The sequence below is a fragment of the Carassius carassius genome, chromosome 8 (genome assembly GCF_963082965.1).
Source record: "Carassius carassius chromosome 8, fCarCar2.1, whole genome shotgun sequence".
Classification (NCBI taxonomy): Eukaryota; Metazoa; Chordata; class Actinopteri; order Cypriniformes; family Cyprinidae; genus Carassius; species Carassius carassius.
This window is the reverse complement of record NC_081762.1, coordinates 2,794,789-2,817,165: the sequence shown is the minus strand read 5'-3', so window position 1 is coordinate 2,817,165 and position 22,377 is coordinate 2,794,789. Positions and strand designations below refer to the sequence as shown.

The following is a 22,377-nucleotide window of genomic DNA, read 5'->3' as shown; positions in this document are numbered from 1 at the left end:
AGAGAGGGAGAGAGAGCGAGAGAGAGCGCGAGAGAGAGAGAGAGAGCGCTGAGAGAGAGAGAGAGCGCGAGAGAGAGAGAAAGAGCGAGAGACAGCGCGAGAGAGAGAGAGTGCGAGAGAGAGAGAGAGAGAGAGAGCGCGCGAGAGAGAGAGAGAGAGAGAGAGAGAGAGAGAGAGGAGAGAGAGAGAGAGAGAGAGAGAGAGAGAGCGCGCGCGCGCGAGAAAGAGAGAGAGAGAGAGAGAGAGAGAGAGAGCGCGCGGGAGAGAGAGCGCGCGGGAGAGAGAGCGCGCGGGAGGGAGAGGGAGTGGGAGAGAGCGCGAGAGAGAGAGAGAGAGAGAGGGAGGGAGAGAGCGCGAGAGGGAGAGAGAGAGAGAGGGAGGGAGAGAGCGCTGAGAGGGAGAGAGTGAGAGAGCTCGAGAGGGAGAGAGCGCGAGAGAGAGAGAGCGGGAGAGAGCGCGAGAGAGAGAGAGCGGGAGAGAGCGCGAGAGAGAGAGCGGGAGAGAGCGCGGGAGAGAGGGAGAGAGCGCGAGAGAGAGAGAGGGAGAGAGCGCGAGAGAGAGAGCGGGAGAGAGCGCGAGAGAGAGAGCGCGAGAGAGAGAGCGGGAGAGAGCGCGAGAGAGAGCGCGAGAGAGAGAGAGAGAACGCGAGAGAGAGAGAGAGAGCGCGAGAGAGCGCGAGAAAGAGAGAGAGAGAGAGAGAGAGAGAGAGAGCGCGCGAGAGAGAGAGAGCGCTGCGCGCGCGAGAGAGAGAGCGCGAGCGAGGAGAGCGCTGCGCGCGCAAGAGAGAGAGAGAGAGGGAGAGAGAGCGCAGAGAGAGAGAGAGCGAGAGAGGAGCGCGAGAGAGAGCGAGCAAGCCCCGGCTGCATGCTCACCGTCTTCAAACAACAGGAGCGCTGTCTTGCTCTCTCTCCCTCATGCATATTAATCAATTGACATGATGGTGTCGATGTTTAAATCATTTAAAATTAAGAATGTAAGTGTTGCCTAATTGGAATTGCGATTTCATTGTGATTTATCATGCACCCCTTTCTTCTTGTCCAATCTTTCTCAAAATTGGTGCAGATCATCTTCAGATCTGTCCTTACAAAAATCAAAACTTGAGTTTTTGGTGTTTGACACTGTTCTCCAGAAACATAATAAACTTTCTGGTATCAGAAGACGCCAAACAGAAAGTGAGGTTGTATTTCGGGAACACTTTTGCGTATTGACAGAAAAATTTGAACATATCTTTGTCACAATTCCTTGATAATATCAAATATTTTACCAGTATTTCCTACTGGTAAAATATTAGAAATATTTTAGTTTTATGCTTTTCTTATGTTTTCCTAGATTCATCTCGAGTGTGAACTATGCCTTTGTACTTGGCGATATACAACAGTTACCAAAAAATTTGGAAAGTACCTTACAGACAAGATGGCTTGTGTATTATTGTTCAGTTTCCAAATGTTTAATAATTGACTTGTAAAGAGCTCTGATAATCACCATTATCACCATATAAATATTCGTTCGCTTGAACTGAAACCACTCGCTGTGTGGAATGAGTGACTTTGGTGTTTCCCAGTTTAAGAGGATGTTGTGTGTAATTAGTTTCTGCTTTTAAACTAACTGAACAAAAGTGGAAGTAAAACATTGCAGGATGGCTCAAGTCATGACGTATCCCTTTCGTTTAGTCACATGCATTAGGTGTGGTGTTTTATGTGTTGTTATGGCTTCTGTTCACGATGGACTTGTTCGCCTCATGATGTTCCTGACAGGAAACATTTGTTGTGATGTTACTCAGAAGACTGTGTCGTGTGTTGAGTTGCATAATTCTCTAAATGGCGTCTAGAGTCCAACAGCATTAGTGTTTCATAAAAGATGTGATTAATATTTCTGTGCTAAAGGTGGATATTGTGCATCTGTCAGACTAAATCTCGCACAGGAAAAGGAACGGCCCCTGGGTGAGCGAGACTAGGGTTTTCACACTTTTTTTAAGCTAATTTGTGACAAAAATTTCAATTTCAATTTGAATAATCGTTGGTATTTTGAGGGACTAATATTGTAGCTCATCATTCACCTTACAGAATATCATTTTTGGTGGCTTTTGTGACTTTTATATCAACAGCTGACATTGGAGTTGGTTTTCTATGGTGTTTTAGCCTGGTTTCTTTTAAAGGAAAAGTTCACTAAATGTAAAATGCATGTTTATTTTTCGTCATGGAATAGACCAATGTTACATTTTCCTTAGTTAATGGCATTATTTAACATAACAGTTGTTAACTAACAATGAACAATTGTTCTAAAACATTAATTAATCATAGTAAAATTTTTAATGCATTTACTCTTCAAAGTTTAGGCTTCTGTTAATCGACCAACCAGATATCAGCTGCTTCCAGCTAATACTCTCAAAATGACCAGATATGGACTTGTAAATCATTTCCTTTCATAATTTTACTAGGTCTATATTCATAGCAGCATTTTCCAGTTTACAATGAAAGTCAATGGTGACTAAAACTGTCAAGCTCTAAAAATGTGACTCCTCTGCTATCTTCGAAGACATGCAACTCCTAAAATGGACTAAAACAATCTTTTCAGTCTCTAATCTTTCAGTTTTGAGCGAACTGTTTCTTTAATGTGGTCTTGGTTTGTTCAGAGTTCAGGTTTTCTGAACCCATTTTGCTTTGGCACGACGGCCGCTCGTGCCCGGAGTAACCTGTTTTCTCTTTGTTGGCACTCCATTAGTGAGGTACTTTGTAGAATAAAAAGCTTTTCTAAATGGCAGTGAAGATAATCAATATCCTTTTATCCTCCTCCTGATGTTCAAGATGGACCAGCCTCACCTGAATGACCCTCACGACACATCCACATGAAAAACATTGCCGACTGAGTCACTGAAAGATGCACAAAACAACAAAAAATGGCCCAATCACGTGCATTTGAGCTTCAGACAGATACAAGTTTAGGTTATGGCTCTGATGTGTCCCAGAAAGACAAGTTCTACAAGTCATTGTAAAAACGGTAATGCCGTAGCTAGACGTTTGGCTTCATAGTGTTGTGAAAGCGAGTTATTCGAAAGTTTTCACACCCTTCAAGAACTGTCTGATACGTATTGCATGCAAAAATGTCTTGTTTTTTATTATCAGGCTTTACTTGATTTCTAGAAGTCAGGGTGTGTGTTTGTGTCAGTTGTGATGTTCATGACAACCAGTTTTTGAAGCTGTTTTGTCTGGGAAAGTGACAAGTACACAATATACCCTTGAGCACACATGCATGTCCCGTTGTGTTTAAAAGAGGCTGTTATTTGTATTCAAGTTATTTGTGTGTGAGGATGAGAATGAAAAAGGCTACCTGAGTTGCTTGAATTACAGTATACATTTTTAATGTTGTGCATTTATTATAATTATTTTCTTTTAATATATTATAACAATGTACACTGTCATTCAAGGTTAGGGTTAGGGCAAAACAAATGCTCACAAAGGCTGCATTTATTTGTTAAATATTTTTACAATTTAAAAAAGCTGTTTTCTATGTGAACATCAGTTAAACTGTAATTTATTTCTGCGATGCTCCGCTGTATTTTCAGCATCAGTCCTCCAGTCTTCAGTGTCACATGATCTTCAGAAATCAGTATAATATGATGATTTACTGCTCAAGAAACATTTCTGATTATTATCAATGTTGAACACAGTTGTGCTGCACAATATTTTGGTGGAAACCGTGATGCATTTTATTTTTCAGGATTCACAGATGAACAGAAAGTTCAAAAGAACAACTTTTAATTAAAATAGAAGTCTTTGGTCACATTGTAAATGTCTTTACTGTCAATTTAATGCATTTTTGGTGAATAAAAAGAAATGACTGTATTTGAACAGTAGTGCATATATTTTAGTCAGTATTTTTCAGCCCAGATTATTTTTTTGATTTCACTCAGAATAATGTGTTTTTGAGATTTTTTTATGGGGAGTTCACCCGTGTACTGTAAGGTTTTTATTTATTTCTATTATTTGTCATCATTTACTCACCCTTATGTTGAATCATATAGGTGTGAAATGACATGAGAGTAGATAAATGCCTTTTGTTTTTCTTTTCATTTGGGCTGAGTTAGATGTAGTTAAACCTCACTAATTGACTAATGCATCGTCTTTCTTCCTCACTCATTCATCTGTCATCCATCAGTTCCTGAATCTCCATTATGCTGATAAAATCTGGGTTTCCTGTCATTATTGTGCCGTGTGTAGCACTGGAAGTGTTTTAATGGCTCTTCTGCATCCGTATTGAAAGCAGGGGTCACGTCTCCTCGTCTGAGCCACAGTGGTGTCAGATCCTGCTGGTTTTCCTCTCTGCAGTTTTGGAGTGAGTGTGTGTGTTTGTGTTAACCAGTCGAAGCAGACGGAGCAGGTTTCCCTCCGAAACCCAGCCTCCTGTGCTCTGATTGGCTCTTGTGCGGACTGGCCCTCGCTCTGATTGGCTGTCAGGTCTGTGTGAGTGGGTGGGAGGGGCTAGCAGGGTTTGAAACAGGAAATGAAGAAACGTTTGTGAGATGAGGAGGGAGTCGCTCTGTGGGATATTTTTCTGTCATTCGGACTTCGGACGGTAAGACAGCTTAAAATAAAACAGGAATAGTCAGGAATGTGAGTGTGTGTGTGTGTGTGTTAACGTTTCAATCTAGGAGTGCTGAAGAGTGTGTGTGTGTGTCTGGAGGGAGTGTGTTTGGACATCAGACTAATCCAGCATTTCCTAATCTTGTATTTTGAGGGATTTTTCTTGTGAAATAGCGCACTTGTTACATGTGAGCATGTGAAATATGAGCAGATTTAAAAGCGTATATGTTTGAGACGAATGCAAGGACGTGGTTGTTTGTTCCTCAGAACCAGTCTGATGACTTTTTACTTTTTATTTGCGCTGATTTTGTGGTAAAGTCATGATAAACAGTGCTGATAATACTACACAGATTAAATTATAGTTCAGTTGTGATGTATATATTTCTTTTTAATAGATCTTGTTTTAAGGTCTTTTTCTTGTTAAGTGCACTTATTGACTTTATTTTCTGGTAAAATGTGCTACACTTTTACTAGTAGGTTAAATTAATAGTTGAATAATGGTGGGATTTTTCCTGTTAAGGGTTTGTTGAATAGAGCACTTATTGACCAGCTTAAATCTGAATTAAAATACAAGAGTTTGAAAGCACTTATATGCTTTAAGTGTTTTTGAAATGGTGCACTTATTGGCAATCTTATTTGTGATTTTTGTGGTGAAATGTGATAAATGGAGCTGATACTACTACAGTTTCAGATTAAATCATAGTCTGATTATTCTAATTATCTAATAAGTAAGAAATCAATCATTAAAAGGGCGGGGCGTGTGAACTTTGTGAATGATGGGCGGGTGTTTTTGTGAGCTTCAGTTTGAGCTGATCATGTGATTCTGAAGAAACTGGCTCAGCGAACGTAACTGTACGAGCTCATGTTGTTCATATAAGCATTCCTTCTTTTGATTGTGAAACCTGTTGCTGAGAGCTGACGCTCAGGTTTCCTGCGCTTGCAGTTTTCCTTTCCTGAGGATGCTGGAGCGCTGTGAGTTCATGTGATTAAATCCTTCTCTCGGCGGACCGTTTCTGTCTTCTCGTTATCGGCCTAAAGAGATTTGATCCAGATTGATTAGATTTGAGGTTGCTCTGAAGAGGAGGATCCAGAAATCTGGGTTGTGTCCGGCGGCTGATGGATGTTTTTAGGTCTGGCGCTCATACGTGCCAATAGAGAGACAGTGCTGTGGTTTAAAAGCGTTATTGTGATTAGATAAACTAACACAAATTAATAGTGAAAGTGTTCACAGAGAATGTTTTTAGCCTGTTTAATGTGGATTAATGCAAAATACAACTTGGATATAATGGATAATTTGCAGTATTATGATATCTATAGTGGTATGTTTTATATGATCATTAATTAGATGTGTAACGACAAACTAATTTCACGCTATGCACGATTCATAATGTCTCTATCAATAATACATATAGTAGCATATTCGTATCATGATGTATTGTCCTAAACACTGCTATATATTTGTTAGATTTTTAAAATTATATAATTTTTATTTTTATATTGGTATTATATTATATTTAATGTTTTATTTAATATTATTGTTTACATTTTTTATATACAAGCATTTTTATACATTTATTAAATTGTATATACATTTTTTGTATTATGATTAACATAATTTATAATAAATTGCCATGTTATGTTTTTTATTTATTTTTTTATTTTTTTGCCGTCATTTAAAGTCACCTAGTTTACTTAAATATGCTTTCCTGGTTTAATTTTGATTTATTTGTTAGTTTTTTGCAATCTTTCATCAAAATGCAATCTCGTTATCCACCTCTGAAACGACTATCCCTCGCCGGTGACATCATCGAGGCCTCTCGTAGCCCCTCCCCCTCCAGTCCCTTACAGCAGCTCCTCTTCTCATCCACTCACTTGCAGACAGATAAATCAAGGTGTTTTTTGAGCATCTTATTTCATAATATCAGGTTGCAGAACTAAATTAGGTTGTCAGCGGTATTTGAGATTGACTTCATCCTCCTTTAACATCTGTCTCTGTGTGAGTACCACAGCAACTGTGCAGAAGCGTCTATCTCTTGTTGTGTGGATGTGTGGTGGCTTCAGCGTCTGCAGGGAGTGTGGAGGACCCTCATTAACGTCTCTACACCCCGTCTTCACAGTGAGCCGCAGCGGGGCGCCGTATTCGCCTCTCCGTGGGCTTTAATCAGACTCTCTGCAGTAATTTCAGGAGTCTGAAGTCTCTGAGTCTCAGAACTGAGCTCTAATGATATGTTTGTCGTGCTGCTGGATCTAAAAAGCCTGTTGTTTCCATCAGATGAGAAGTGAACGGTGGCGTCTGTCGCTAGAGATTGAATATTTACTGTGTCCATTATGGAGGAATCAGAGGAGGAGAGTTTAGTGCTCATGTAATGGTCTTTCTCTGCTGCTGCATCTGTTTACTGTCAGCTATATTCTGTACTGTAGGATGCTATCAAATCAGTTAGTTTTTTTTTTTTTTTTCAAGATTACATTTTCATAGATTGTTTTCTAATGGATTAAATAAATTAATTTTAAAGGGTGACTAATCAATCGAATTCATAACATTTTAATAATTGAGTAATTTATAAAAAATGTAAGAATAATATGCCCTATGATTTTTTTTTTATTTTTTTTTCTGAAATCCTTCAGAAAAATATTTATTTTTTCTGGATTCCATTCTTTACTGATTTAATTCAGTTTAATAATAAAAAAGATGATAAATCGGTTGAATTCATTTTATTTTATCAATTTAATAGTCTAACTAACTAATTAATTAATCAATCAATAATACAATAATTTAACAATAATAGGGCCCTAAAAAATGTTTAATTTAAATTCTCTGTTGTCTGTTTTAATTTTTCTGTATTCAATTTTTTAATAATTTAATTGTTATAATCAAAGTCTAACCCATTGATTTCATAAAATGTTAACAACAATTTAGAAAGGTATTTGAAATTTTACAATATAATAATAATATAATACAGTAATAATAATAATACAGCCCCTATACAATTTCTTCTACAAGTTCTGTGGTATCTTTTTTTATGATTTAATACAAATGTATTATCAAAATCCAGTAGTAATCAAATGAATGCATAGATCTTTGACAGTTTATTTAGGCTAATCTTTTTAAATGTAATTAAATTGCATTTAAACAATTCCTTTCTTTTTTCATATTTTTTTGTAGTTATCAAATTAGTTTGTAAAACTTTATTTAAGGTAGTATTTTCTTAAATTTATTTTCTTAAATTAGAATTTTTTTTGGGGGGTGTTGTGATATTCGTTACATTTTTTTTTAAATGTTGTTGTTATGAGATCATAAAGCCCTACAGTTTTGATTTATTAATTCAAACTGAATTATAAGTTGAACTGAACATTTATTTTTTTAGACAATGTTTAAATAGCGTTCTTTTGCAATGCTATATTCACAGACACAAGTCCATTTCGCAGTTAAATGAACTCTACAGCTCTACTTTTGATTTATTCATCCAGATTTTGCCATGTTCTGTGATGTTCTCCGTTACAGTATATCCCACGGTTCTGTTCACGTTTTGCGCATTGCAGAAATCCTAAGGCTGTACTGCTGTAAAGCAGCCAAAGTGAAGAAAGCTGCTCTAAATCTCCAGTATTGAGTGTGTCTGTAGGATCAGATGGGGGTTCAGTGCTTGTGTTCTGGATCTCCACACACGTCTGAGTCACTCAGTCCTTCCATGACGCATCCTATAAATATGCTCCATCAGCGTGACTTCTGGGCTTTTCTTCTCTACTTTAAGCCTTTTGCAGAGATTTTTTTTTTTGCTCAGGCTTTTGTGATGTGCAAGTGTTCAGGGATATTATGTGCTTGCTTCGAAACCCTGGAGTTTACTTAGCTGCGATACCCAATCCGTTTGACAGTTTTATATTTTATGACTATATTTTATTTTTCGCTGGAGAAATAAATCAGTGCACCTTTTTAGTGTTGATATTCAAAGGTTTGTTCACTTTCAAGTCATTTACGCCATTAAATAATTTAAAAATGCAGTTTTATGCTCTAAATAAGCTTGGATATAAAGAAGAGTTCGACCGATATATCGGCCGATATTTGGCATTTTTCAAATAACGTTTTTCTGCTTGCCCAATGTGTTCAAGGCGGGACTTTTATTTTGACGGCGTGAGAAAGGCAGCACCTGAGAACACGGTGCTCACTCTCTCTCTCGTTTACTCTCGTTGTTAACAGGTCTGTCTAATATATATAGAAGTCTAATAATCCGATAGAACGGTTAAACAAAGGAATTAATGTATACAGAAAGTATTATAACTATTGCTTTTATATTTTAGTAATAGAAAGGCAAACATTATTATACTTTCTTGTTTGCCGCCAGCATTGAGCAAATGTGCATTTAAATAATTTCAAGATCTTTGAATGGCTAATGAAAATTTGATTTCACAAACCTTGCAAACGTAGTCAAATCCAGCTGTGAGATCATGTGAAGTGTGTATCCAGCATGATCACGTGTTCTCTGTGTGAATTGAAAGCTTTAAACCTTAAACTCCTGATTTCAAATTATGGTGCGCTTTATGCTTTTGCCCACTGTGATATTCATGTGTGCTGTATGTAAAAGAGTTTTATCCTGGCTTTATTTAAAAAAAATATGATTCCCAGTGCACACAAACTTCCCAGAATAACGAGTGCCCCGTTTGATACAGCGTTTACTTCCTTTTTAATTTTTTTATTATACATTTATTTATTTGTGAATAATACTTTGTCATCTAAAGCTTAAGTATGTCTATTTTGCACAATTTCTTAAAAATTAATAATAATAATAATAATAATAATAACAACAATAAAAATATAACGGTTTTATATCAGATATCGGCCCCTGATTTCCCAGATCAGTGTTTTTTTTTTATCTGTGCTTCTGTGTTTTTCAGGTTATTAAGTGTTAATCTGATCTCTGATGTTTGGTGGTTTGCTGGACTGAACCTGAGACGCAGGTGTTTGCACACAGGGGCGTGTGGTTTGAGCACATACTGCTTCCTGTTTCCTGTTGTGTGGTTCGTTCAGCCAGTGGCATTGGGTTCACTTGTCTTGCCTCATAGATGCAGCTGTTCAGTACATTTTTAATTGACCCTTTTATGCAAATGATCTTCTAATTTGGCAATTTGACCAAATAATGAGTCGAGAAAGTCATGTTCTTCAGTCTTTTTTGCCTGTCTTCATCATCCATCTATACATTCATCCATCCATCCCTCTTTTCCTCTTTCCCTCCTTCCAACCATTCATCCCTTCCTTCGATCATCCCTCTTTCCCTCCTTCGCTTCATCATCCATCCCTCATTCCCTCCTTCCATCCATCCATCCCTCCTTCCCCCCTTCCATCATCCCTCTTTCCCTCCCATCCATTCACCCCTTCCCTCTTTTCCTCTCCATCCTTCCATCCATTCATCCATCCATCCATTTCTTTCCCTCCTTCCCCCTTTCACTCATCTCTCATTTACCTCTATCCTTCCATCCAACATCTCTCTTTCCTTGATCAATCCATCTGTCTTTCCATCCATCCATTCATCCATCCATCACTCCATCCTTCCTTCCCTCCATTGTTATGATTGTTAAAGAGGGATGCTCTTTCCCTCCATTCATCCATCCTTCCCTCTTTCACTTTCTAATCCATCTATCCATACATACATCCCTCTTTCCCTCCCTCCCTCTCTCTCTCTCTCTCTCTCTCTCTCTTTCCCATCTGTCAGCTTCTAGTCTGCATTAATCTGTTTGACTGTGGATTACAGTTCCAGGATCAGTCCAGTAACCGATATCGTCCGTCCGGCTCTACCAGGTCAAAGGTCACTCGTGTTTATATTCCTCAGATGACTCGTCAGGTGATAAGCGAGGGCAGTTGAATTAATAATTAACCACTCGAGCACCAAACATTTACATTCATCCCTTCAGCAGCGTCAGCTGATTCTCCGTCCTGAGCCGATTGTTTACAATAGCTCTGAATCCGGCCGTTCCAGCACCATAGAAGGAAACCAGGACAAAATCCCTTTCCTGAAGCGGAAAGCCGTTCCTGGCACTGGAGTCGCTTAATCCAATCGCTCGTGTTGGGGATAAGACTCACTCAAGCTGTGCAACAGTTATTAATCCATCAGCGGGGAAAGTAGGGACAGTTTAGACTAATCAATACAGTCATGAATGAAGGAGTGTTTACAGAGTCTCTCTCTCTCTCTCTCTCTCTGCGGTCGATCACTCTCTGTGCTAATTAAAGAGCGCTTTGAGAGCTGCAGACTAATGGCTGTCAGAGACGTTGACTGTAGGAAGCCGTAGAGGTTATAAACAGACCGGAGTGACTCATGCATGATATGATGAAGGGGAACAGACAGAAGTTCTGGGCAGAGAGAAACAACAAGAGGAAAAACTGACGACAGTAAGTCAGTGTGAGAGAGAGTCAGAGCGGGTGGAAATCAGACCCACGGAAAATGTCTGAGAGAGAATATAAATATTACTCTTTTGCCAAAAAATGAAGAAAATGGAATTTGGTAAGGCATGTTTTTTGATAAAGTTCTAAGTAAGTCTCTTTTCATCACCAAGGCTGCTTTTATTTGAACAAAAATACAATTAAAAACAACAAAAATTTGAAATATTATTGCGTAAAACAAAAAAAGCTGTTTTCTATGTGAATATCTGTTAAAGTGTAATTTATTTCTGCGATGCTCCGCTGTATTTCCAGCATCATTCCTCCAGTCTCCAGTGTCACATGATCTTCAGAAATCAGTATAATATGATGATTTACTGCTCAAGAAACATTTCTGATTATTATCAATGTTGAACACAGTTGTGCTGCACAATATTTTCATGGAAACCATGATGCATTTTATTTTTCAGGATTCACAGATGAACAGAAAGTTCAAAAGAACAGCATTTACTTGAATCTTTTAGATTTATAAATGACTTGACTGTCACTTTAAAACATGTCCCTCCTTCCATCCAGCCATCCATCTACCCCTCTTTCCCTTCTTCCATCCATCCCTCTTTCCATCCATCTATGTCATGATGTGCATGTCACTGTTGTCTAAAAGCATTGCGGTGCTCTGAGCGTGTCTGATGGTGATGTGTTTCAGGCTGAGGTCTCCTGCAGCAGATGAGGGAAGATGCTGGCCATGGATCACAGCGTGGTGGAGGACTGGCTGTCTGAGTTTAAGGTGCGTCTCTCTCTCTCTCTCTCTCTCTCTCTCTCGTGATCATGGTTTCTCTGAGATGTGTCATGGTGTGTTTTCTGCTGTGTTTCAGACTCTTCCAGAGACGGCCGTCTCCAGCTACGCTGCCTCTCTGAAGGACAAGGGCTCTCTGGTTCATGCGCTCTATAAAGTCATTCGAGAGAATTACAGCGATGTAAGACGATCTCTGTGCCTCACTCTTTATTTCTCTCTCATTGTTTTGTGCTTTCATAAACATATTGTGTGCTGTTTAAAACTTAGTCACTAGTTCCCAGAAATACAGCAATTACAGAAAAATAAAACATATTGTGAAAGTGAAATAAAAAAAACTTTAAATTATTTTATTTCAGCTAGTTGCTAAGGTAACATTTCTCCTTTTCATTGAGTTCAACTTGATGTACTGAAATAACTAACTAAAACTGAAATAAAAAATAATAAAAGCTACATAGGAAAATAAAAAAAGCAAATAAACACAATTATTAAAACTTTAGTAAATATTAAAATATTTTCTTTTTAATTTACGTAATTTTATAATGCGCAAAATGTTATTAAATGAATTTAATTATTTGTGTACTATTATTGTATTTATTAATATTTTGAGTTAAGTTTAACTTTTATTTTGAGTTTTTTTTCATGAATAAAATAAAAAAAATTAAAAATGAAACCTAAGAAACCTTATAAAATAAAACCTTTAATTTTTTAATGAAAAAAGGCAAATTAACACAATTACTAAAACATTAGCAAAATCCTTAATTTTTTTTGAGTAATTTTGTCATGGGAAAAAAATGAAATTAAAACTTAACAAACCTTATAAATCCTGATTAAAAAGAATCCTTAAATAATTTTGTAATTAATAAAAATAAATAACTCAAACTATTAAAAACTATAGAAATATCTTAATGATACTAAAATATTACTGCTAGGGCTGAATTATTTTTAGAAAGATTGTAAGGGATTTAAAGTGTTCGTTTAAAGTCGTGCAGATGCGTTTTCTGATCTTATGATCAAACTCCGAGATGTCGGGACTAAAATAAGCAGAATATCTCTTGAGATCAGCGTTACTGATGTCTATTTCTCTGTGTGTGTGTGTGTGTGTGTGTGTGTGTGTGTGTGTGCTGATGTCAGCTTGAGTTATGACCGTATGAGCTCATTATCATGCCGTCTGGTGTCATGGCAGCATAACATCACAGTGATGAATGATGGGGTGTTTTCTGTGGGACGGGTGTGTCTGTATAACAGCCAAACTAATGACACAATCACACAAGAATCTCTTTTACTGGAATACACCACATCTCTCAGACTTCACTGTTATACTGATAAAGTCTGAAGCTCTTCCTTTAGTAATGTGCTTAATGTCATCATCGTCAATGCAATACTATCTATGCATGTTTTAAAAATAAAGAAATTAACTAAAAATGACAAATGCATTCAACAACATATCAACAAAACTTAACATTTAGATGAAAAATAAAAACAATTCAAAATATGAAAGAACAAAAGGCAAAAGACTTTAATAATGCCTTACATATTACATATATAGTTTGATACATGCTCTGAATCACTTTAGAAACGAATGATTCACAAAAGTTTGCATGATGCAGTGCTTCAAAAGCAGCCATTACTTATATGAAAAATAATGCGATTGTCGACACTAACCGCATGTAAATGTTCAGATATTCATCAACTAAATATTTTGGGGGCCCATGACATTTTAGTGAAAATCAGCAAAAACACTGGCGGGGAAAGAGTTAAAAACGGCATGAGATGATGACACTATTTTTAATAAATGTTCCTGGTCTTATTTTGCAACAGAAAAGTAGTCGAATACTCTTCAGCACATGATGTAATCAAGGCTGTTGCAATATGATATGAAATATTAACCAGTAATATCATAACGCGATCTAATCCCAGTAGATAAAATCATGTCCCAGTCCTCATCAAGCTGAACTCAAGTATCATCTGGTGTTGAATTAAACCTGTCGACTAGCTGTTTAATGTCAGTCAGTATTAAACTGGTTAGACCTGATGTTCCCGAACTGTTTTTCTCAGCCAAAACACCTTTGACCTAAAATATTAACTTGAAGTATCGCTGAGATGCAAGTTAATATGTCAATAATTTAACAGTATATTTGCATGTTTACAGTTCAGTGATTGCACATGCAGATAAAGTGATAGTGTTTTAGTAATTGTTTAATTTTTGTGAGGTGCAGATTTTTTGGTAATTTTATCATGTAGTTTTTATATAATATAAAGTAAATATATACAGTAATATAAAGAGTTTTTATTTGTAAATTATTTATTGTATTTGTTTGTGATTTTTATTTTTTATTTTTTTATTTTATTTTATTTTTTACGTTTTCTCACGTTTTTTTCTTACGTTTTTTTTGTACTTTAGACTTTTTTTTTTTTTAAATTTTTGACATTTTATACAAATAAAATAATTTAATTATTTAAATTTATATAATCAAAAATTATATATAATTTAATCTTTTTTTACATTTTAGGGGATGCCAAAAATCAATCAAACGAAGAATTTGCAAAACGCTCTAAGCTCTAATTATAAAAGTGAAAACAAAAAAACTAAAAATTTAAATGTTTTACTTAACATGTAAGTAATCTAGAATATATGAAAGTTTCACTTAGGTGTAAAAAAAAAAGTTTTTCACAATATTCAATTTTTTTTTTTTTAGATGCACCTGTATATTTATATATGTGTGTGTGTGTGTGTGACCGACCCTGGAGCACAAAACCTGTCTTAAGTCTCTGGGGTATATTTATAGCAATAGCCAAAAATATTGTGTGCGTAAAAGTTTTTAGATTTTCCTTTTATGCTAAAAATCATTAGGATATTAAGTAAAGATCATGTTCCATGAAAATATTTTGTAAATTTCCTTCCGTAAATATATCAAAACTTAATTTTTGATTAGTAATATGCATTGCTAAGAACTTCATTTGAACATCTCTAAAGATGATTTTCTCAATATTTCGATTTTTTTGCTCCCTCAGATTCCAGATTTTCAAATAGTTGTATCTCGAGCAAATATTATCCGATCATAACAAACCAGACATCAATGGAAAGATGATTTATTCAGCATTCAATGATGTATGCATCTTAATTTCGATAAATTGACACTTCAGACTGGTTTTGTGGTCACAATCACATGTATGTTTATGTGTGTGTGTGTATATATATATATATATATACTAGGGCTGTGACGGTGGCTGATGTTTACCACCGCGGTAGTCATGGACCAACAACCGCCGGTGGCGCGGTGTTTGGGAAAAAAAAAAAAAAAATTATATAAATGTATAAATATATTGGTGTCAAAATTTGCTCGTTAACGAAGGCGATAATTTTTTTCCAGTTTAACGTATTAAAATCATTTTACGTAGGGGCGGGGATGGCCACCCACTCACAACTGCTGCTTCTGTCACTTTTTCTCAAGACAAGAAGTGAATTTATTCAGTCACAGAATGACTAAACAGGAGACGTTTCAGACACGCGCTCCACTTCACTTTATTATCAGGTGCAAGTTAAGCGAGCGTGGACGGTCCTGTGCTCAAAGGCGGCGCATAAACTATGTGCAAGCAGTGTCGTGGTCAGTTAATTCATGGAATTACCAAAAAAGGTGATTAAAGCTGACTTAAACTGTGCATGCATGTAATATATTTTATATATACTATATACAGGATATATTTATATGTATGCACGTCTAGAAATCAGCCCATCTCACTCATCTGACACATCCTATTTAACTCGTCAGTTCGTGTTTATTTCAGCACTTCTGTCAGTGAATGCCGCCTGCAAAACACTAAAATAAATATCAAAGAAATAATTCAGTTAAACAAGAAAGTAGCCTAAATAAGAAAAGTTAAATACCCCCTATCTAACGGACGCGAGCGACGCAGCGCGACAAAATACTCATTATAATCAGTGATGCTACACTGGATGCAGCACAACACGATATGATAAATCCCCGTCCGGTCTGTGATGTAGGCTACTGACACTGAGTTCAAATGTCCTGTATAGACACTAGACAGACTAAACCTGTCGCAACGCGGTTGTGTTGCGTCCGGTTTACTTTACCGCCACCAAGCAAGCTCAATAACTTAGGCCGGCGACACACTGGATGCGTGGCGCAAGCGTCTCAGCCGCGTGGCATGTCCGTTTTTAATTCGGCTCCCATGTTAACAGGTTAGAGCTTGCAGACTGCCTGCGTGAGACGCGCGCGGAAAACGTGTGCATGCTAGAAATAGAACCGACGCCTATCTTTCACTGGACACGCGCGCGTGTTGGAAGCGTTTCCAGGCAAAATATAATAGAAAAATATGTTTATATGTCACTTTGTACACAAATACATATTAATTCATGACATTTTGATGTTTGAAAGTCTATAGGTTGACATAAATTCAGATATAAATGTAATTAAAAAAATAAATAAATAATTATCGATTTTCAAATATTGCACCTGTCAAACATAGTATATTTTGCCGTCAAAACTGTTGACGGTGTCCTTTATCAGTAGGCGTAGGTGTAGGTGTGTAAAAAAAAGTTGATATTGTTGTCATGAAGACAAGATCCTGTTCTGTCGGCGGCCTCCCTCTATGTCACCTACAGCAGCAGCAGCGCGCCGCGTCAGGCACGCTTCTGGTGTGTAAAGACACAGAAAACGCCACGCTCCTGGGACGCAGCAGACATGCCACGCTCACGCCACGCAGCCAGTGTGTCACCGGCCTAACTCTTCATCTGAACGCGCTCTCTTTGAAATAGGAATCGTTGCCATATTTCTTGTTACCATCGTTTATTCATCGCTGTCTCTTTGTATTTGGCCAGTTTGGAGAAAGCCTCACCAAACCTGACCAGCCAGCGTTTGCGATCACGAGAACTTGTGCAAACGCCGATGGGTGACATGAATGCAGATGACTCCAGATCGGTGATGCGGTATTTGCTTTCCCAACAAGATCCATCGCCCAACACTAAATTAATTTGCTGAATGCATAAACTGTATTTTCCTGCGCTCAAATCTGCATATCTAAAGGAATGTTTGAGGTAATTTGTTAATTACCATAGACATAGAATTTGCAACTATTACAGTTATTACACTTATATACAAAACTTTGTATTATGCTTGCTATAGAGTTTGTGACGTCGCGTGCACTACCGCCGGTGGCAGTAGACAACCGCGGTAGCAACCGACCACCGCGGTGACGCGGTTGTTACGGCAACCGTCACAGCCCTAATATATACACACTTTTTTGGGGGATGTAAATGATTTCTTGTGGACTCCTGCTCTGATCTGGGTGTATTGTCTGTAAATGAGATGTGTGTTTGGTGTAGTGGTGTAACAGGGCTGTGTTTGTGTCTCTCAGCTGCTGGAGCCCGTGTGTCATCAGTTGTTTGAGTTTTACCGCAGCGGCGAGCCTCGTTTACAGCGCTTCACTCTTCAGTTTCTGCCCGAGCTGGTGTGGAGTTACCTGTCGGTGACGGCCGCTCGAGATCCTCACTGCAGCGGCTGCATCGAGGCGCTCCTGCTGGGCATCTACAACCTGGTGAGAGCCCTGCTCAACAACACACACTTCATCGACCACACACATGAGGAAATATCATCCATATCAACTCACGTAAAGAGTTCGTCTGTGTCATCTTGCCAGTTCTCCAGTGAGAACAAAGCTCCAGCTGAATGGTTTTAGTTGAAAGTACTTTAGAAGCTGCTTTATACTCTAGATAAATTGATGAATTTGGCAACTATAATTGAAATGAATTGAATACACATTGAACTGAATTGAGCTCAATTATGACACTATTGTCTTTTTAATCAACTTTGCAGCATTGACACAGCTATTGAATAAACTAAAACAAAACTTGATCCACTAAATTGAATCAAACTGAATTGACTTATGGTTTATAGTTGGATTAAATTTGTTTCACAATTGAACAAGATTAATGTACATAAATTAATAAACATTAATACATGTTTATAGGGCCTTCAGAAATGTATATTTTTTTTTAATCGGTTTTTTATTATTATTATTTTTATAAATTCAGTTTTTTTACTGTCTGTATTAATGTTTAAATTTAGTGTTTTATTAACCAATAGTAATTTTAGTAATCACAACACGTCTAATTAATTAAAATCATGAAGCTTTCACCGTTTACCAGCAACAAAAGTTTAACAAAATGTACACTTTTAGGGGCTTATGAAGTACGTTTCATTTTTTTTCTCAGAATCAGTTTTATTTTATTATTATTATTATTATTATTATTATTATTATTATTATTATTATTATAATGAATTTATTTATTTGCCAAATTCCACATTTTTAATTATTGATATTTCTGGATTTAATTTGAATGGTGTAATTAGATTTTAATTATTAAAGCATGTCTAATTAATTTAAAATTACTTTATCTTTTAATCAAACTTAATTAAAATTAAACAACCCCCTTTTTAGCGAAGAAAGTGTTGCACATCAGATGTTTACCATTAAATAATATTTTTAATCATAAATTTGATTCAAGTAATAATTATGATATGTATATTTTATTAAATATATTATTAGTGTCAGTAGTATTATAACATTGAGACGTATGCTCTTCTGTACAATAGCAGTATGTTTCTGTCACAGTTTCTTCATGTTAAACAGGACTTTTATTTTGGCGGGTTGTCATGAAGACCTTTGAGTTTCTGTGTGAATATCGTGTGATTGTTTTATTTTTTTATTTTGGTCATCAATATTTAATCAGCTAATGAGTGCACATCAGTGTGACTTAGAAAAATCTTTGAATCTTTCCCCGAGCCCTAAAAACCATGTCAAGAAGTGGTGTAGATGTGGCTCAGAGAGGCTTCTCCTGTGGTCTTTGAAAGGTTTACCCCCAGTGAAGTGTCATCTGTCCATCAGAGACAGACGGACGGTGGGTGTCCTGTGTTCAGAGACACTCTGAAATCTCACTCGATCTGTGTCATGTGCTTTCACCATGACTGTGCTGCAATGTTTCGACACCTTGTCAAACTCGTGACACGTTCACCATCAGAGCTGAGGAGAAACTTTCTGAACTTTATTCTGGCTTCACTGTGTTTCTGACAGCAGCGCAGCTGTTTTCCAGATACAAGAGTTCATCATGCTCTTATTTTGTCATATTATACACAAGTACAGTCAAGATCCTTTATCCCTGAAACGTTTTATTAGATTTAACTTTATGTGAAACATTTTTATTTATGCAGTTAACACATTTTACCAAATATCATTTTAAGAGATTTTTGTTTGTTGCCAAAATAGACTTTTAAAGTCTTTTATATACACACACACACACACACACACACACACACACACACACACACACAGGGTTGGGGAGTACATGTAATACATGTAATGGCGTTACGTAATCAGGATACAAAAATCCAGTAAAACGTCGAAAAACGTAGTAATCAGATTATAGTTACATTTTGAAAAAAGGGGGAATACTTTCAGGATTGCAATGGTTTCATTTAAAACTAAATAAATCAGTATTTTGGCATAATAACACTATATTAAGCGCAGCTTGATTAATGACTCACGCAAGTCACGTGTGCCACCCGCTGGTGCATGCGCAAATAACAGCTGTCTACAATCTCCTCAGACGCAGATTGAATCACTGGTGCTAAACGATATGCTGCCCGCGGGAAAAAACGCGTTCATTTCATGGAAATTCCACTGCTATTTTGTTTAAAAAGAAGAAAATGCAAACAACGTTGTACAGTGCAAACTGTGCCTTCCAGCAACGAAAACACTTTCTTCATCGAAGGATTTGACATCCAACCTAAAGAAGCATTTGCACTTTTAAAAATTAGCTTTATATTTGCAAAGAGAAAAAAAAAATCTTTTAAAGAAACATTTTCCATTGTCTAAAAATTGTTCTTATTATATTTGCTTAGAAAAAAATGAATTTGTATTCTCTATTTTCCTGTTGAAGAAACATTTCCATTGTCTTAAAATTCTTTCTTATTATATTTTCTTCAAAATAAAACAAAATAATCTGTAATACCAATACCATGCACTAGATGTCTGTAGAGTCCTTTACATATATATTAATTCAGGGCTGTGAAATTCTTAATTAATAAATGTTGTTGTTTTAAAAAAATAATATTTGACCTTGAAGTAATCCAGAACTTATCCAAAAGTAATCAGTTACATTACTTTCATATTGTGGTACTTGGATTACGTTACTAAATACTTTTTTTATGAAGTAATTAGTAACTGTAACGGAATACATTTTTAAAGTAACCCTCCCAAGCCTGTATGTATGTGTGTGTGTGTATATATATATATATATATATATATATATATATATATATATATTCTAAATGCATATTTTATTTAAAACAATTAATTATTATATTTTTAAATTCTAAAATTATGCATTTAGAAAATTTGAAAATCATATTTTTTTTCTTGTATGTATGGATGTTTGTGTATATAAAATAAAATAAATTAAAATTAGCCAAAATTGATTTTTAAAGTCTTTTATAATTTACTAAAAATGTTTCATATATATATATATATATATATATATATATATATATATATATATATATATATATATATATATATATATATATATATATATATATATATAATACACATATTCTAAATGAATAATTTTATAATTGAATATATATTTTTATTATATATATTTTATTATATATATATATATATATATATATATTTAATACAATTATTATTAGATTTTTTTTATAATTCTAAAATTATGCATTTAGCAAATTTAGAAAATCATATCTTTTCCTCGTATGTATGGATGTGTGTTTGTGTATATAAAATAAATAAAGTGGGAAATATTTTATATATATATCATTTTTGAGGAAGTGTTTTTGTAATATTGATTATATTTAAAGTTTTATATTTATTTTTTAGGTGAAATAAAGTTTATATAGATATTGTATATATATTTAATTGGTAAAACATATTTAAAATGATCAGACTTTGGGGGAGGGGGGTGAAATACAGTTTTGCTTTTGTTTTTTTGTCTCTATGCATTCGTCAGATTATCTTCAGGCAATTATCTTGGTAGTGGCTAAAGGGGATCCAAATAAACAAATAAAAGTCCTGTTTCGCTTTCTGACAAAGATGCTCAGCTTTTGTTTTCAGTGTTAATGGACTAAAATGGAATTTCAGTGCAAAGGAAATGCATTAGATGTGTAATAGAAGCTTTATCTGGTTGCATTCATCAGCTAAAGACACTGATGGGAAATTTTTAATTCTTTCTTTTTATTGCAAGTGTGTGGTCTTCTAATGATTAGTGTTTTCGGGTTGAGCTTTATTGCCGTTCTTCATCAACAGCACACAAAACGAGTTAAATACAGTAAACACGACACGTCGATGTGCTCATAAACCTCATGAATATGATTATTTGATGAGGCATTGTCTTTGAGGTCATTGCCTTGTGCAGCTTCAGTACAGATACAGGGTTTGTTTAGTTGTGTGCGTGTTCCCTCACGTGTCTGATCATTTCTCTCTCTCTCTCTCTCTCAGGAAATCGTTGATAAAGACGGTCAGAGTAAAGTGTTGTCCTTCAGCATCCCTTCCTTATCGAAGCCGTCGGTTTATCACGAGGTGAGTCGATCTAATCCGGCTCTAAAGCCACAACACTGGTTACATCATTAAGTTTTTAGGCATAAGAGCTGCTTAAATGACACTTAGTGAAGTTTGTATAATGAAAGTTAAAATAACAGATGTTTAGTCATGTTTATTTTGTGCTGAAGCTGGTTTTAATGTGGAGGAGATGATCTGTCACTCCACATTAAACAGCGCCAAAACATCATTTATTGTTTCAATACTGCAATACAATGGACATAAATTGAAATCTGAGACTTTGTTTCATGTTAAAAGTACAAAAGCTCAATGTTTATTGTGATGCCCTTCAACGTTTTGTCCATTTTTACATTTTTTTCCACTGTTGTATTTTACCTTTTTTTAAATAAATTACCCAAATTTGTCTTTTTACTGTTTTTGTTTTGCTTTAAAAAATCTAATACAAAACAACACTTTAAAAATATTTACTTAACTTTTTTTTTTTTTTTACATTCTAGCAGATATTAAACCAACAAAGCACAACTTAACTTACAAATAATACGTTAATGCAATAATTTATTTATTTTTCTCAGTTTTGAGACCCCGCTTCTTGAATCAGGCATGTCTTTCTTACAGAACAAATAAATGCAGCCTTCCTGCATTGTTCGGTACAATTTTAGCTATTTTCAGCCCGAATTTATATATATACTAAGTGAGTTTGACATTGTGTTTTGTTGTTGCTTGAATTGCATTCAAGCAATTGACGCCAAATTGACACTTATTTAAAAGTGAAAGTAAATTGCTCTTTTACAGGCTATTTAAAATACCTCCGGAAATGTAATCCGTTTTAAAACTAGATTTGTTCAAGTGGTATTTACAAGACTGACTCTTACGTACTCTGCATCTGTCCTGACTGTCGTCTCTGTGTCCCGCCCCCAGCCGTCTTCCATTGGCTCTCTGGCCTTGACTGAAGGAGCCTTAGCCAATCACGGTCTGAGTCGTGTGGTGTACAGCGGCCCCCACCTGCAGCGAGAGACCTTCACCGCGCAGAACAGGTGCACATC

At 35.9% G+C, this 22,377-nt stretch overlaps 1 protein-coding gene across 6 annotated transcripts in view; it reads left to right on the top strand.

Annotated features, from left to right (window-relative positions):
- The window catches only part of LOC132144979 (hyccin-like), a 41,258-nt gene that overhangs the window by 5,363 nt on the left and 13,518 nt on the right, over positions 1–22,377 (top strand). For 2 of the 6 annotated variants that reach the window (XM_059555612.1, XM_059555618.1), the window contains exons 2-6: positions 11,651–11,731; positions 11,820–11,921; positions 17,117–17,296; positions 21,275–21,355; positions 22,253–22,368. In XM_059555612.1, the coding sequence (XP_059411595.1) occupies positions 11,681–11,731; positions 11,820–11,921; positions 17,117–17,296; positions 21,275–21,355; positions 22,253–22,368 (530 nt within the window). In that variant the 5' untranslated portion in view covers positions 11,651–11,680. Of the gene's footprint in view, positions 1–1,785; positions 1,941–4,497; positions 4,573–5,688; positions 5,711–10,822; positions 10,957–11,650; positions 11,732–11,819; positions 11,922–17,116; positions 17,297–21,274; positions 21,356–22,252; positions 22,369–22,377 lie in introns of those variants that run through there. The other 4 variants (XM_059555615.1, XM_059555613.1, XM_059555617.1 and 1 more) reach the window with 4 other exon arrangements.